Source organism: Cimex lectularius, unplaced genomic scaffold, assembly GCF_000648675.2.
Source record: "Cimex lectularius strain Harlan isolate CLEC.00 unplaced genomic scaffold, Clec_2.1 scaffold88, whole genome shotgun sequence".
Lineage (NCBI taxonomy): Eukaryota > Metazoa > Arthropoda > Insecta > Hemiptera > Cimicidae > Cimex > Cimex lectularius.
Window position 1 is genome coordinate 1,439,541 of NW_019392660.1, and position 18,142 is coordinate 1,457,682.

General features: G+C 36.5%; 1 protein-coding gene across 5 annotated transcripts in view; it reads left to right on the forward strand.

Annotated features, from left to right (window-relative positions):
- LOC106668003 (atypical protein kinase C) overlaps positions 1 to 18,142 on the forward strand; it is a 341,008-nt gene that overhangs the window by 138,003 nt on the left and 184,863 nt on the right. For all 5 annotated transcript variants that reach the window (XM_024224864.1, XM_024224866.1, XM_024224863.1 and 2 more), the window contains 7 exons: positions 7,431 to 7,481; positions 12,784 to 12,869; positions 13,515 to 13,695; positions 13,864 to 13,962; positions 14,021 to 14,193; positions 16,891 to 17,125; positions 17,197 to 17,377. In XM_024224864.1, the coding sequence (XP_024080632.1) occupies positions 7,431 to 7,481; positions 12,784 to 12,869; positions 13,515 to 13,695; positions 13,864 to 13,962; positions 14,021 to 14,193; positions 16,891 to 17,125; positions 17,197 to 17,377 (1,006 nt within the window). The remainder of the gene's footprint in view (positions 1 to 7,430; positions 7,482 to 12,783; positions 12,870 to 13,514; positions 13,696 to 13,863; positions 13,963 to 14,020; positions 14,194 to 16,890; positions 17,126 to 17,196; positions 17,378 to 18,142) is intronic.

Below are 18,142 nucleotides of genomic sequence, written 5' to 3' on the forward strand. Positions count from 1 at the left end.
AAATTTTTCAGCTTTGAAATTTTTTTTCGTTAGTTCAATCATTTAAAATTTCCTCAAGTTTTTTAAATATTATTATTAATAATCTCAACCTTGTAAATCTTAGTAAGTTTTTCACCTTTGAAATTTTTTTAGTTCATTCATTCAAAATTTCCTAATTAACTATGGTCCAAATTTCAACAGTTTCGGAGTTATTCTCGTTTTTCTGATTTTGTAATATTTCACGACCTTGCATAAAATAAACAATGATAAATCCAAAATTAAAAGGTTTTGGACCAGTCCGTTAATACCATTGAAGACTATGTTAAGATGTTTTTAATTATTAATCTTTCCACCTTGCCACGGTTTTTCCCTTTTCTTCATCAGTTACTTCAACTTTCAACAAAGTAATTAAAAAAGCAATTGTACCACTAAAAAGGATATTAAATGGTGTACATTTTGGAAAAAGTACTTTGGAATTACCATAGTAAGGTGTTCAGATTTGAAATTTTTTTGTAGTTCATTCATTCAAAATTTCCTTATGTTGTTTTTAATTATTAATCTTTCCACCTTACCAATCCTTCAACAATGGTTTTTTTCCTTTCCTTTCTCATTTTCTTCATCTTTGAAAAAAGCAAGTACACAACTAAAAAGGATATTAAATTGAGTACGTTTTATGAAATTTTATGGTCTCTCGGTTTGGAGATAGTAGTTTAGAATCACCGTAGTAAGTTTTTCACCTTTAAAATTTTTTAGTTCATTCATTTAAAATTTCCTTAATTTAAAAAAAAATTATTACTAATCTTTCCACCTTGCCAATCCGTCAACCCACGGTTTTTTCATTTCCTTCGTCATTTTTTTCATCTGTGAAAAAAGCAATTAAAACAAGTACACAACTAAAAATGATATTAAATGGAATACGTTATCGGAAATTTATTGGTCTCTAGGTTTGGAAAAAGTAGTTTGGAATTACCATAGTAAGTTTTTCAACTCTGACAATTTTTTTTTTCAAATTTCTGGCTACTAAAATGCTTGTTTCATCAACGTTTACTAGTTTAGTATTTATCACATCTTATTGGAAATTTAACGTAATTTTCAATGGTATCTAACGATTTATCATTGTTTATTTGAAGCAAGGTCGTGAAATCTTAAAAAACCCAGAAAAAGTTTAATAACTCCGAAACTGTTGAGATTCGGACCATAGTTAATTAGGACTTTTTGGTTCCATTTTGAAATTTGTAACACGAGTTGCCAACCGAACACCATGTATTGTTTTTATTTATTTCTTTGTTTGTTTATACCCAGGTTAAAACATTCGTTTGGTTTAATTTTGTTGCCGTAAATAAATAGGTTTTTTATGTGTCAAACCGGGGGAATACACAATCACTACACTTTATCTAGTTGTAATAAATAAAAAAGAGAAACTACATTTATTTTACAGTGAAATATGGTCCTTGCAAAATTGATGAATGGAGTTCAGTGGAAATGGACACATGCGCAGACTTATCTCTTACACAGGAATCGAGCCAGGGCTCTTCGAGCTGAATTATTTAAAATGTCCCAACAATTTTAGTATTTATCTAAATCTATAATCTTGAAGATAAGAGTTATCGAATAAATAACAGGCTTAGAAAAGGTGCCACTTTTGTACATTCAATGTTTACTGTTTTTATGTGAAACATAAGTAATGGCTATATTTATGACATTTCATTGTGGAATTTTGCAAATTGCTCGTCAATCAATTTGCTGTTTTACATCAATTAATCGATAAAAATCAATTTTAAGACTGACGGCTTACAAAATGTCAGGACTGTTTCGGTTAACGTTAGCGATTGGAAATCCACTGGGTCATATTAAAAGAAGGGACAATTCTGCTGTCTAGGTTGGATAAAAAAAATCGGCTTAATTAATAATCCATTAGCCGATCCGTTAAACCCTCTCGATTCCATTGGGAACAATCTCCGAATCTATGTAAATTTTCGCCTGCGCGTATTGCCCGAATGTGTTCTGTTTAGGCATTGTCACGCGAAATTTATCACGGATGCTAATTATTACGGATTTGCATGTTTCCGTAGAATGAGTGTGCCGGGATTTCCTATTCGTAAAATAACCCTCGGCACAGATGTAGATGTAATATTCCGGGCGGATGTACAGCGCCCTTGAGAGATGTTGTAGCCCACGTTCTGTACCCATAGCCCTAAGTGAAGAAATTCGATTGGTAGTCCAGGTTTCAGTGCTACGTTGCACCAAAAACACATCCTCCTTAGGGCAAATGTGGCGCCATATTAAGTAGGTGACTTGGTGTCTTCATATGCCGAGTCGGATTTTACTAACCTTCTTCACATGCCATTTATTCTGCAGTGACCTGTCATGAATCGAAGTTTTTCCTGCTTCCTTGCATTTTCTCGTCTCTTCCCTTCGAAAATTTGCTGGAATGTTCTTGGAATATTTGTGTCCAATGAGTAAATTCAACTGTTTCCTCATTTTCAATTTTGTCTTTTTGTCTAAGTTACTCGTTGATAGTGTGAATCCCTATGCCACAGAAGGGTTCAGGACTTAGAAGTTTGGACTCTTCCCACTGTGCCTTTTCATTCTACTCCTACAGTTTTTCAATTCAGCACCATAATTGAGCTAATGATGTTCGAGCTTAGTGCTTTGACCTGACTATCTGTCATGATTCGTTTTACGGTTTTTGTAACGTTTATTCAAATTGGACTTTGTACATTTCTGTATTGCGAGATCTTCATCCTGGAAGATCTTGCTGTAGTTTCCCAGGGGCTTTTGGCATTTAGTTCTAGGACCTGACTTTCGACATCTGTCAATTGCATGAACTTCATCATGAAAGATACTGCTGTATATCCCCAGGTGTTCTTCTTAGTATTTGATTGTAGGACCTGACTTACTACATCTCTAAATTGCCTGAACGTCAACCTGGAAGGTACTGCTGTATTTTCCATGTGATTTGAGCATTTGGTTCTAGGACCTGGCTTACTACATCTCTAAATTGCGTGAACTTCAACCTGGAAGATACTGCTGTACTTTCCCATGGATTCTTAGTATTTGGTTCTAGGACCTGACGTACTACAACTTTCAATAACATAAACTTCATCCTGGAAGATAGTGCTGTGTTTCTCCAGGTGTTCTTCTGAGTGTTTGGTTCTAGGACCTGACTTACTACATCTGTCAATAGCAGAACTGCAACCGAGAATATACTGCTGTTTCTCCAGGTGTTCTTCTGAGTATTTGGTTCTAGGACCTGACTTACTACATCCGTCAATAGCAGAACTGCAACTGACAATATACTGCTAGTTCTCCAGGTGTTCTTCTGAGTATTTGGTTCTAGAACATGACTTACTACTTCTCTCAATAGCATGAACTGCAACCGAGAATACACTGCTGTATTGGTTTTGAGCAATTTGTTCCTCCACCTGATTAAGCACCTCTCTCAATAGCATGACCTTCAACCTGGAAGAAACTGATGTATTTGGTTAACCCATGGGTTCTTAGTATTTGGTTCTAGGGCCTGACTTACTACAAATCTCTATAGCATGAACTTCAACCGAGAATATACTGCTGCATTTTTCTATGGGTTCTGGGTATTTGTTTTTGGGACTTGATTTACTAATCTCTAAATTGCATGGACATCAGCCGGGAAGACACTTATGAACTTTCCCATGGGCTTTGATCAATTGTTCCGGAACCTGACTAAATACATCTCTTTATTGTATGAACTTCAACCGGGAAAATACTGATATACTTTCCCATGGGTTCTTATTATTTGGTTCCAGAACCTAATGTCCCCGTTCCTTGGACCACCTTCTATCGTTCTAGGACTCTAGGTCCATATGCCAAGAGATATGGCCCTTCTCGACGGAGGCGTCCTTCTTTCTTTTCCCTCTTGTTTTGGCACTTAAGACTGTCCTAAAATTTTGCTCGAAGGTTCCTCCCGTTCTTGTCATCTATTGGGGGCCAAGCGTGCCATGTGTTCTTTAGCAATTATCTCCCAATTTTTCAATTTTAGCCCCGTTAGAGGTTTCTCTTTAACATTGTTGATTTTTATTTAGTCCTCATTAGCTATATCTTGGGCGATAACGTCTCCTTTATCTACAGTGGACTACCAAATCTCCTTTTCTTAAGCCTTTTTCGAAAGTAGTTTCAAGCACAAAAGATAAGCATTATTTATTTCAATGCTAATCGATAATATAGTGGTTTTAATTATGTTAATAGTAAATATTTGAGTTAATAACAGGGAACAGGCAACATTTAAACAAAGTTAATTGTATTCATAGTATAAGTAATCGTTATTTTATAAAAAGAAAAGATTACGGAAAATTTTAGGTTCTGGTAAAAATATTCAGGTAAAAAAATGAATCGTAATCGGAAATATACAAACTTAGAGATAATAGAAAGCAAATTGAACCGTGGCATCCAGTGACATTAACCTTTCCCTGCTAAAACCAAAAAATAAATCCCAAAGTTACATTTATAGTAGTAGTTCTGAACCAAAGGTTATCGTCGAATGCACCCACGACAGACAATGAAGGCGCAATGTTTGTGGACACTTAAGGGCTAATATTTACCAGTTTGATTTGACTTTATTTGGCTGTTTGTATGGTTTAGGGATCATGATGACCTCAGTGATTTTCCCTGTTTTCGGTCTGAAGGTTGCATTCGAGATCCTAGTCATTTGTACCAATAGTCCATATACATCATCCGGTAGTTCTGGTTGTTTTTCTGAGATGTTTATGAAGTTGGTATAACGAATCCAATTTTTCTATGCCGAACGCAACCCTGTCAATCCAGAAAACGACATTTTCCTTTCTTCAGTTTCTGAAGATTTTAACGCCGAAGGACTTGTTTTTAAATAATAAATCCTAAGGACGTTTGCGAAGTAGACTGTTTACTACAATTGTAGACCAGTCTCTGTAGACCCAATTCCCGAGGGAGTCAGGTCATATCAAGCAAGGGGCTTTTTTGAGGTTGGTAGTTCGTTCGACATTTTTTGACCTATGATATGAAAGTTTTTCCAGTGGTTGCTAGTCAAGATAGCTATAGAATCTGTCGTAACAACCTCATCCTACTACTTATCGGGTCGATGTGTGAAACTACACATTTTTCGATTCGTCGTAAGGTCAGTGTCACATTCTAATCTATTTCAACGAATTTAACCTAAAGCGATTGTTTGTCTGTGGAACCGGCTTAGTCTTGTGGTTTGGAGGAATTTCGTTATGGTTCACTTTGAGTTGGTGGTATTCAGATCGACTCGCACTTCTGGTCGGAACGTCCGACTTTGATAAACCGCAAAAATATTCTACACATTCCACGTCCGTCAACTTGAAACTAATGCCTTCTCGTCAAAGCTTCTCAACATCTCTCTACATCACTCTTCTTTCTCTACGAAACGGTTCAGTTCAGTTGGCGTATTTAATGCCCAAATTTACAGGTCTGAGGAGGTGAATTTTTATCGGTTAAAGACTCCTCGTCCTATATCCAAACGTGTACCTTAAAAGTACAAATTTTTTGTTACTTTCAAGTTTATTTGACAAATTTCACTATGTTAATATTCGAGATTTTCCATGTAGCGACTCACCAACTAAAAGATTTTCCTATCGAAGTTACTATTATTACAATATAGCTCGATTTTGAGTTTATGCAATGTTTGTGCAATGGTTAGAGGGAAAATTCTTCTTTTTCCAGAACTGGCTTTTCTAGCAGTCCGAGGTTTAGTCAAGGGAAAGGGTAAAACTTTTTCTAGAGAGGCAACTTCTGAGAAAACAGAGTTTTCGTTTGTTGTTCGCCCCCTATAGATTTATAATTCATTTTTCTCTTTCCCCCGGCGTACTCAACCCAAATTTACATTACCCTCTCTAAGAGTACATTTTGCTAGTATTTTTATAGAGAACAAGTTAAGTAAAAAGCTGGTAGTCCATGGGGATCCAGCCATTTAGAATTACAGTTTTTTGTCTTTAAATACGACGTATTTACACGCCAACGCGCATAACAGAACATATTTGCATATTGCACAAAGAAATTTATGGAATTAAAAAATAAATTTTAATTTATAAACTTGCAATTTCGCCAAACTTCATTTTGTTTTCTCCACTTCAGGAAATAAGAAAATTAAACTTTACGCTTTAAGTAGAATTTACGACGGAATGAGCTGTCAGAAATAAATTGGAAATTACACGGTACTTTCTTAAATAAACTGTTGAACATAGGTTGAATATATTGCGGAGAATTAAAATTGCTTAATAAATTTTGAATTTTCTTTGTAAAAGATTATACATATGGAAAATAAAACCATGCTTTTAAATAATTTTTTTTACATTGGTTTATGGGATAGAATTGGGAACCGGGTTAGGTTAGGTTCAATTAGGACGGGGTTACTTTATGTTAGGTTATCTTTGAGGTTAGGTTAAGCGAAGTTACGTAGAGTTATGGTTAGTAATGGTGTTGGGTTAAGTTAAGTAGTTAATTTAGGTGGATTTATGGTTGAGGTTAGGTTAAGCGAAGTTAGATAGAGTTTAAGGTGTGACGGTGTTCCTTTAAGTTAAGTTTGGCAGAGTTAGAATTAGGGACGGAGTTAGGTTAAGTTAGGTAGGGTTATAGTTGAGGTTAGGTTAAGTGAAGTTAGATAGAGTTTATGGTGTGACGGTGTAACTTTAAGTTAAGTTAGGCAGAGTTAGGGTTAGGGATGGAGTACGGCTAGGCTAAGTTAGGTTGGGTTATAGTTGAGGTTAGGTTTAAGTGAAATTAGATGGTTAAGATTAGTGACGGTCTTAGGTTAAGTTAACTAGGTTAGAGTTAGGAACGGGGTTAGGTTAGGTTAAGTTAGGTAGGGTTATAGTTCAGGTTAGGCGAAGTTAGATTGAGTTTATGGTTTGACGGGGTAACTTTAAGTTAAATTAGGCAGAGTTAGAGTTATGGATGGAGTAAGGCTAGGCTAAGTTTGGTAGAGTTATAGTTGAGACGGTAAGATTAGTGACGGTGTTAGGCTAAGTTAACTAGGGTTAGAATTAAGAACGGGGTTAGGTTAGGTTAAGTTAGGCTGGGTTATGGTTAAGGTTAAGTTTATGTTAATTGAGGTAAATTTATGGTTACTTGCCGTTAGGTTACATAACCATTTTTCAACGTTTTTCATGGAGGGGAGAAAATATTACAGTGTGAAGCACAAGTATTTTGGTTTCTGGGTGATATTGATGTAAAATTGCCAGAAATTGTTTTGGTTAGGCTAAGCGACTTTTTATGGACGTGCTTGCTTAATGGAGCATGCTTTTTTATAACTATCACGTTAATATTTAAAATTTAAATACTTACAGTAAGTCCCCCTTCCAATTTTTTGTCGGTGAACAGGATATGCTCTTAAATTCAATTTTATTAGTAATTTAAAAAGTTAATTACCTTTATGTGTGGTTGTTGTTTAATCGATTTTCACGTCGTTTTGTTTGTTTCAGTTTTTCCCAATGTGCCACCAGCGCCAGGAATGCCATGTCAGGGCGAAGACAGTAAGTTTATCACTGTTGTTATTTGTGTAATACTTATTTCCGTCCTTTTCGATGAGATAATTTCGTCAGATTTCCCATTTTGAAAATATTCCTTTATTAATTTTAATTAAATTTTGCGCGTGTCTAACGGAGACCTCATATCGGGTGACCATACCTCCATTTAACTATTCTTTCATTGGCCAGAAAATGGGAGATCAAAAAATAAGTCAAAAAGCATTACTTTTTACCTTTTTAAACGCTTTTTTTTTATACTAAAAATTACACCCCGAGATAGACCAATTCAGGATATTGCCAAGGTCTGCCAAGCTGTAACCGGAAGATATAGATCGGAACAATGACATAAAACGTGGATCATTTTGAAAAAGCTCTAAGAAAGCAAGATTTTACGTCGTTTATATGTCTGACCACAATAAAATGTTTAACGGTCTAAGTTGTAACGTTCGAAAATCTGGCGATACACAAGATCCTGAAGCTCTCGCCTGCTATACTTCTAGAAAGCTAACCATGTTAAAATGAGTTGGAAGATTGATATCTGTGATCTTGCACAGGTAATAAACCTGTACCATTATCAAATAGAGTCTCAACAGTCTACAAAGAAGAAGAGGACATCAGGAGGACATCAGATAATCTATACAGATGACTCCAAAACAAAGGAAGGAACATTGGTACAAGCCCAAAACATGAGCAATCAAACTTATTTGGGAAGTACAGGTCGGTCTTTCAAGCTGAAATACATACCATGAACGGTGGTTTAAGATCCGCTAGCCAAACAGCTATTATATCATTAGCATGTAAACAAATCATATTAAGATTAGTCAGTTAATGCGTCCAAAATCTCCAAACCTAAGGAAACATTATGTGATGATATGGGTTCAAGGGCACAAGGGAATGTTGGATAACGAAAAAGCAGACACACTGGTCACAGGAGAATCTGCAAGACCATATATAGACCCTGAACCTGTACTTGGGATAAAAAAAACTAATAAGGTATCCACCTTTACAAAATATCCATAAAAGCAAATCAATAAGTTGATAAACTCTAGCGATGCCAGGTAAAGTAAGGTTATGCTAAAACAACCCTAAACAAGGCTGGCAAACTCACTGCTACTTTTATAGTGGGTTAACGCAGAGGGGTGATAGGACAATTTGCGGATCACTGGCATCTGACAAAACAGCTACACGACATGGGCATTTTCAATGATGATCCCCATTTGTAGGTTATGCAATGAGGAAGAAACAGTGGCCCTTATCTTTGAATGCGAAGCACCCGCTCAATGGAGACATAACTTGGGATAAAAGAAAGGGAAAGAAATTGTAGTATCTATAGTTAGTGACCTAATACTCCTTAGGAGAAGAATAGCGTCGTTTGTACAGAACTAAGGAATTAGAAAAATTCAATAAACTAGAAGGCTGCAGTCCTTGGGGAACAAAAACAACCAATGTATCATCATCATCATCAAGCCTGTCGTTTTGATTGACAGTCGTATAATTATTGACAATACAGAAAGTACAAATAACACATCACGAATTGTAAATATCGCACAAAGATAATATATCACACACAAGAACGACTATTAATTGAGAAGGTCCTGCGCATAAGTCCATTGGGCCGGTTGTCAGAGGTCCTGGCATGATTAGTCAAAGTCATATCCCGGCGAGGGTACGTATTTTGTTGACAGTGACAGCTTAAGATTTATTTGTGTCAGTGTAGGGTTGATGTAGCATAATGTCCTTCAGTGATCGTTTATTCACCATTTGTTCCTTTCCACATTTGTTTGCTGTAGTTTTCTATGTAATGTTGTCCACTTGTAGTATAGTGATCATGGGCAACCTGGGGTTGAATTGATATGAAATGGGACACAAAACATTTGACATAACCTGCATCGATTGATCCCAGTGTAGGAAAACGACGGACGTAATACATCAAACACTACACAAAACGAATAAAATTCAGATGTCGAGTAATCAAAAATACTTAAACTTCAACTTTACAGCGAAAAACTAGGAAATTTTGCATAGAAAAACTTTCCTGAAATTGTGACAAAACAACTCACCTCTTGCCAATACTTTGGGTAATTAAACAATAGTACAACAATAAAAATGTGTACTCTAATCGGATAACCAAGCTATTCTAAAGACTACCGAAGCGTACGAAACCAAACTCGTCTGGAACTGCTTGAATATCCAAAAAACTGGGATCTACAAGTAACCTAATGCAAAGGTGGTCTCAGGTTATGAGGACCTTCCTCATATGGCAGCAGACATACGGTTAAAAAGGGAACCTGGCAACATTATCCGTTCTGTGGCATAAAGTATATCCACATTAAACTGGGTTAAAACAGAACTCGCAAAAAAACCCCACTGAGAGAAAGAGGAACTATTGACGCTCCATTAAAACTAATTAAAAAATGGGACTATTAACACATGACCAATGTCAACTGTGAATATAAAACGCAAATACAACCGAACATATTCTGCGCAACTGCCCTGCAATAGCTAGGAATATGCTATGGTACCTAGAAAAGCCATTCTTGAGAATGTAACCGTAGACCTCGATACCATACCCCCTGAGAAGCTTCCTTTAAAAGAATTGAAATAGTTAGACACAACAAACTTAAACTAGGCTTTAAGTTCAACAAGACTCCTCGAAAAAGAACCTAATTGGAAAAAGAACAAATCCTACTCAACATAAAAGAATTGAAGAACTAGCATATTTGCATGACTTGCAAATTAAAGAACCACTTTAAATGTGACTATCAACAGATGACCTATGTCGACTTATCTAGAGGACATTGAGATAACAGAACATATCCTGCGACGGCCCTGCAGTAGCCAGGAAAACACTATGGTACCTAGAAAAGCGATTTTTCAGAGATGCAGACTCGATACCATACCTCCATAGAAAAATTCGTTGGTTCATACAAGAAATCAAAATCTTCCAGTAAATCCATTAGCGGACATTGGTGCAATAGAAGAAAATTTAACTGCTGGGTTAAAGAGATTGAGGTCTGAAAAGTGTAACATTAGCACAAATCCCGAAATAAAACACACGACCGATCACTGAAGATGGCGTGAAATTGAAACTTGACTGAGAAACCGAAACACCGATAATAGGCTGACCAAAATGAAAAACCTTACAACATTGCGGCAGAATGTGACAAAGAGTTAGATTTACGTATGAAAGCGCTTAAAATTAGCGAAGATCACGAAATAAAACACACGACCGATCACTGGTGACGGTGAGAAGCTGATACTTTATTGAGAGACCAAAACAGCGATGATAAGCTGACAAAAATAACAACTATTACAATTAATTAAGGTTTTTAGCTGAGATGAAAGAAAGTTAATGGCACGAGCGGGATTCGAACCCGCGATCTTCGGCTAGATACGCCGCTGCTCTACCACTTGAGCTATCGTGTCCTCGATCCACTCGGACATCAACTTCCTACCTCAACCCCGCCTTATGAGTTTTCCCTCCTTTTTGCCATTTTTCAAATGTCGTGTAATCGGTTTGGATTTTCGACGACAATTGAAATGGCGACGGAGAGCTTTAGTGAAGTGTACTTCATATTAATTCTTTAAATTCACTAATTTCGTGGTCCGCTTGAACAATTAAATCATTACAATTAATTAAGGTTTTTAGTTGAGATGAAAAAAAGTTAATGGCACGAGCGGGATTCTAACCCACGATCTTCGGCTAGATACCCCGCTGCTCTACCACTTGAGCTATCGTGACCTCGATCCACTCGGACATCAACTTCCTATCTCAACCCCACCTTATGAGTTTCCCTCCTTTGTGCCATTTTTCAATTTTTTTCATCTCAACTAAAAACCTTAATTAATTGTAATGATTTAATTGGTCAAGCGGACCACGAAATTAGTGAATTTAAAAAAAAGAACAACCTTACATGTAACAATTGCTCGAAACGTTGCAGTGGTTAAATTTACGTATGAAAACGCATAAAATTAGCACATATCACGAAAGAAAACGCATGACATCACTGAAGACGGCGTGAAGCTGAAACTTGACTGAGAGTCCAAAATAGCTATGATGAGCTGAAAAGAAGAACAACCTTACACGCAACAATTGCTCGAAATGTTGCAGTGGTTAAATTTACGTCTGCAAATGAATAAAATTAGCATAGACCAGGAAATAAAACGCACGACCGATCACTGAAGATGGCGTGAAGCTGAAACTTGACTGAGGGACCAAACAGCAAAGATAGGCCGAGCTATGTGAATACCTTACATGCAACATTGCTTCAAAATGTGGCAAAGATTTAGATTTGAGACTGAAAACGCTTAAAATTAGCACAGATCACGAAAGAAAACGCATGATTTATCACTGAAGACGGCGAGAAGGTGAAACTTGACTAAGAGTCCAAAAAAGCTATGATAAGCTGACAAAAAGAACAACCTTACAAGCAACAATTGCTCTAAACGTTGCAGTGGTTAGATTTACGTCTGAAAACGCTTAAAATTAGCACAGATCACGAAAGAAAACGCATGACTCATCACTGAAGACGGCGAGAAGCTGAAACATGTCTGAGGGACCAAACAGCATATATAGGCCGAGTTATATTAATACCTTACATGCAACATTGCCTCAAAATGTGGCAAAGAGTTAGATTTGAGACTGAAAACGCTTAAAATTAGCACAGATCACGAAAGAAAACGCATGATTTATCACTGAAGACGGCGAGAAGCTGAAACATGATTGATGGGCAAAAGCAGCAATGATAGGCTGAGCAATATGAACACCTTCCATGCAAAATTGCCTACAAATGTGGCAAAAAGTTAGATTTGGGACTGAAAACGCTTAAAATTAGCACAGATCACAAATAATGACACATCACTGATGATGGCGAGAAGCTGAAACTTGGCATAAAGACCACAACAGCGATGATAGGAAGATGAAAATAATCAACCTTACACCCTACTTCAACAGATGGCAAAAAATTAGGTTTTAGATAGAAAACGCTAAAATTAGCACAGATCATGAAACAAAATGCACGACCCATCACTGAAGATGGAGAGAAGCCGAAACATGACATATAGACTAAAACAGTGATGATAGATGACCATCATGACCAACGTTACAGAGTTAAAGAGAAAAACACGTATACTTTCTCAACTCGTTAAGTTTAGCCCTGTAAAGTTAATTGAAATCCTGTTTATTCCACCCCTAAATCTCTTGACGTTTTGAACCATCTCTCAGCCCTCCTTTTCCCACCGCTCTTTTGATCTCTTTGAATTAAAAAAAAAAATGTTTATTTATTTTTCTTATCTTTTTTTCAATCAGGGAGCATTTACCGCAGAGGAGCAAGACGATGGCGGAAGCTTTACAGGGTCAACGGCCACATATTCCAAGCTAAGAGGTTCAACAGAGTAAGTCCTTACAGCTTATTTTTTTCATCCTTCTCCAATTTTTGTTTGTTTTTCTCTATAAATTTAATTTATTACATTCCACGCCAAGATAGGAAAGTCTTTGAGCATTATTAATATGCATTTAATTAACATATTTTATTAATTTTGTGCTAATTATTTTGAATTATACTTTATTTGTTTACTTATTCCCTAAGTGATGATAAATTTGTTAATTTCTAACATTTAACGTTTGTCAATTGTTTTCTTCTACTAAGCAGTAAATATTTTAATTAATGATCTACTTAGCACAGCCCGAAATCTTTAGAATAATTGTTTACGTTTGCTTGTTATTCGTACTCCGTTATCGTAACTCGGATGAGATATGGTGCTACTTGGTGATGAGTAGAATCTGAGAAGTCTGATATCCAATAACCACCACTTTTCCTTCCCCTCTTCTTCATCATGAGAATAACCCAGAATTCAATTAGTCCAGTTTTACTTTCACTAGTAGGGCAGCTTTGATTAGTGCTTTGTTAGTTCTCACCTACAGTGTTGTATTTATTTTGGATTTTTATAAATGAATATTTTCTTCTTGCAGTACTATGTAACTGTAGGTATTGTCTTTAATTTTCAAGCTGTTTAAAAAATTTTAAAATTTTTTTTCAGCGAGCCTTCTGCGCTTTCTGCCAAGACAGAATATGGGGTCTTGGTCGGCAGGGTTTTAAATGCATACAGTGCAAGTTGTTAGTGCATAAAAAGTGTCACAAATTGGTTCAGAAACCTTGTAGCAATGAAGCGGTCGAGCCCATCATCAAAGATGAGTCCAACGGGGACACCCCGACTATCAGTGAGTATTGAACTACAGTAAAATACGATTGATTTTAAAATATGCGAATTGCCAGTGACATTAAAAGTTGTAATTTTTACTGCATTTCGACCTACATTTTGATTTTGATTTTTTTTTGTTATTATTTACACCACAAATTTTGGTTTTTATAAACAAATATCATTGCAGGCACTCCCATCATGGACCATCAGACCGACCTCAAAGACTTTCCTGAACCTCCCATGGACCTCACTTCGGATTCCGTGCCGATTGAAGACCCATCGAAACGTAAGTTTTACAAAACAAACTAACAGTTCACATTTTATTGATGGCATTGACGTTTCAGCTGATGACAGCTTGGAACCGGGTTCTCAAAGGCAGTACTCCATTGCTGATTTCGAACTGATCAAGGTTATTGGAAGAGGTTCTTACGCCAAAGTATTAATGGTAGAGCTAAAGAAAACTAGAAGAATTTATGCTATGAAAGTCATTAAAAAAGCTTTAGTGACTGACGATGAGGTAAGCCTACCTTTATTAACAGTGGATATTAATATCATACCGTTACCAAGTAGTCTCTGTCCCAAATAAGCCCCCTCTCAAGAGACTGGCACAGTCGTTTATTTTGGGATACATTTTATTGAACTAATTCAAGTGAACTATATTTCATTACAAGTACCGTTAACAATGATGTACTGAACTGTACAGCTCCATGTTATTTAGGTCCAGTCGTTCGATGAACTGCTGTGCCGAACTAATGTTTCTAAAGCCCCAGGTTGTGAATTTTTTAAAATACTTGTATTTATTTCAACATACTCCCCAATTTTATTACATGTAACTAAACTTAAGTTATCGTCTATTTGAATGAAGTTTGGCTTAATTGATAAACATTGGGTGTATACAACACTATTTCACAGTATCTAAGAAGGAGAATATTGCGTCTACAAATGCACGAAGTCCATGATTAAATCTAGAAGCAAGCAGCTGGAGAAGTGCCGACTTTGCAGGAGGCCACCATAGTCCTAAACAGACTATTTAAGTCAAGGTGATGCTCTTGTGGAAGGACCACGATTCTGGAATATTTTGTATGACTCAGCATTAAAGATAGAAAACCCTGAAGGAGTTGCTCTGGCTCTTGCAGATGACTGACGATATGTTGACAGTTGAAGGCAAAACAGACTTCGACCTGATGATCCTGGCAAATTCTGCTTTGTCTCAATGACATAGTGGGCGTCTAAACACTAGGTACCTAAAACTGCGTCTAAAAATAGGTTTTTGTGTTGGAAGACATACTAGGTGTCAAAACGCTCTTCTCCCACCTCAAACGTCTGGCTGCCGCTGGGATTCCAGACCACTCCACTGCAAACTGTAATCTCAATTAGCTCTTGGACCATTGAAAATGGCTAAGTTGAACATAGGAAAGTCCCAAGCTCTTTGACTTTCACCTCAAAGGGTTATCACATCCCGATATGCTGACCCTTGGGTTTATACCTCATGGTAGTTTACCTAGCCCATTATGTGACTCAGTTGCCAGTATCTTAAGCTAGATGACCAGTATATAGTCACTTTCTAACCGACAGAGTTAGTTTCCAATGGCACCTTTGTACAGCTAGGAAATTTCTCAAATAGCTCTTGGGCCATTGAAAATAGGCTAAGTTGAACTTAGTAAAGTCCCAAGCTCTTTGACTTTCATCTCAAAGGGTTATCCCTCCCTTATATGCTGTCCCTTGCGCCTGTACTTTAGGGCAGTTCACCTACCCTGTTATTTGATTGAGATACTAGTATCACCTTTAAGCTAGATGCCTAGGAAATCGTTGCTTCCCACACAGTTAAGCTCCAATGGAGGCTTTCTACAGCTAGGACATTTCAGCTCCCAACGCATGCAAACTGTAATCTCAATTAGCTCTTGGGCCATATAGGCTAAGTCGAACTTAAGAAAGTCCCAAGCTCTTTGACCTTCACCTCAAAGGGTTATCGCACCCCGATATGCTGACCCTTAGGTTTATACCTCATGGGAGTTTACCTAGCCCATTATGTGACTCAGTTGCTAGTATCTTAAGCTAGATGACCAGTATATAGTCACTTTTTAACTGACAGAGTTAGGTTCCAATGGCAGCTTTGTACCGCTAGGAAATTTCTCAAATAGCTCTTGGGCCATTGAAAATAGGCTAAGTTGAACATAGGAAAGTACTACTTGCCCTACACCCAGTATCCTAAGCTATAGCGTTTGGATCCAGTTCTCTTCTTCATTCCTTATATCGTACTATTTTGCATTTAACAATCACTTTATTTCCTTATATCCCACCGTCAAGAACCTAGATCAGACCTTTCTTTGAAGCCCCATATCTCCTTGATTTTCTCATGTTTCTCCACATTCCATCAGTTCTTCTATTTAGTATAATCCTAGTATACTCCTTAGTCTCTCCTACTTGGTTATAGATGTGTTGTGTATGGGGGACTTAATAGAGAGCTTAAAAATAAGCTTATGGATTTTACGTTTAGTCTCGTTCCGTAAGGAGGTCTCAAGTGACTGATCTGTACATCTTGGATTGGTTGTACCCTTCCTATCACAAGCAATACTTTCTTGACTTCTTCTTCTGTCAGATATCTTCAGGCTTCTTTACCTTCTGATCATCTGTACACGCCTGCCACCCTTCTGATCTTTATCCTTATTAACGTAGAACGACTGCGTTCAGTCTTCCTCATCTGTGCCTTCAATCTATGGAATTCCTCTCTTGCTAAGACCCCTTCCTTTCCACCTTTAAATTCTGTTTGTTTGAATACCCATGAGCCCACTTCTCACTTTCTTAACAGCTGTCATTCACCAATTAGGTAAACTGTGTTTTGTTATGCCGAAGATTTACAAAACATGTCTGTAAACTTAAATAATGCTTGATTGGATTGCCTTGGTAATTAAATGGGTGTGCCAAAATATTGCCAATGACTAAATGTTCCAAAACTGTCCAAACATCATTCACAAAACGCTGAATCGTTAATATTAATTCTGTTTAAACCAGCATTAAAATGTCCATGATGGGCCCTGATTTGTGCAGATAGTTTTTCATGTGGGTCTGTTAATTTGATCTTTATGTAATCTTGATATCAAAAAATGCCATTTAAAAACAAAGAAACTACTCGCTGGAACTAGAAACAGCTAAGATTTCTTAATTTAGAAAAAAAAATTGTTTTGCACAACTTAATGTAATTTTATTTTTTCAGGATATCGATTGGGTTCAGACTGAAAAGCATGTCTTCGAAACAGCTTCAAACCACCCGTTCCTGGTCGGTCTTCATTCGTGTTTCCAGACGCCGTCTCGCCTCTTCTTTGTGATAGAATTCGTAAGGGGCGGAGACCTGATGTTCCACATGCAACGGCAGCGCAGGCTTCCCGAGGAGCATGCAAGGTTCTATGCCGCTGAAATTAGTTTAGCGCTCAATTTCTTACACGACAAAGGTAAATTTGTTTTAATTTTCTGATTGTAAAATAAATTTTTTAAATTTTTAACGATTTTTTTTTAAATAAAGGAATCATATACCGAGACTTGAAATTGGACAATGTTCTTTTGGACCATGAAGGCCATATCAAACTGACGGACTATGGTATGTGTAAAGAAGGAATAAGGCCTGGCGATACTACAGCAACATTCTGCGGTACACCCAATTATATTGCTCCAGAAATTCTCAGAGGAGAAGACTACGGATTCAGGTAACGTACTAGCAATAAATAATATAAAAATTAAAAATATAAGTGATTTTACAAATTTACTTTATTTTCTATAAGTCGTGAAAATTCTCACAACAAAAAATCAGTATGTGCTAAACACAAAAGAATTGATGAATATTTTATGACAGGGCCATCTCTCAAGTAGTGTAAAGTCCGGGACAAAAAAAATCGTCCATCCTGATACACTTAAATAAATAAATACATACATACAAATTAAAAAAATAAAATAAACTGAACACTGTTTTATTGTTGTTTATTTCAAACTGCACTAATGGACTAAATTAACGCATTACCCTTAAATTTTATTGTATTTAGGTTTATTAATCTTTTGCATACCAAAAATAGGTTTGGTTGTAAAATTAAGACATTTAAAAAGAAAATGTTCATTATCTAATTCTAAATATACAATTATAGTGTAAAGGAAAAAATCAAAAACAAATAAAAATTTCAATGAAGTATTCTTTTTATTTAAGGTCTTAGTTGAGATGAAAAGTTAGTATCATGAATGGGATTTGAACTTGAGCTATTGTGACTTTGATCTACTCAAACACCAACTCCTCATCCCAACTTACAACCTTTGCAATTTTCCCTCTTTTTGCCATTTTTCAAATGTCGTTTAATCATGATTCGAATCCTGGCAACTTATGAAGTAAATAAATAACTATAAAATAAAATAGCTCAAGTGATTAGAGCATATTGAGCCGAAGATCATGGGTTTGAATCATTTTAAAAGATTTTTTTTTTACA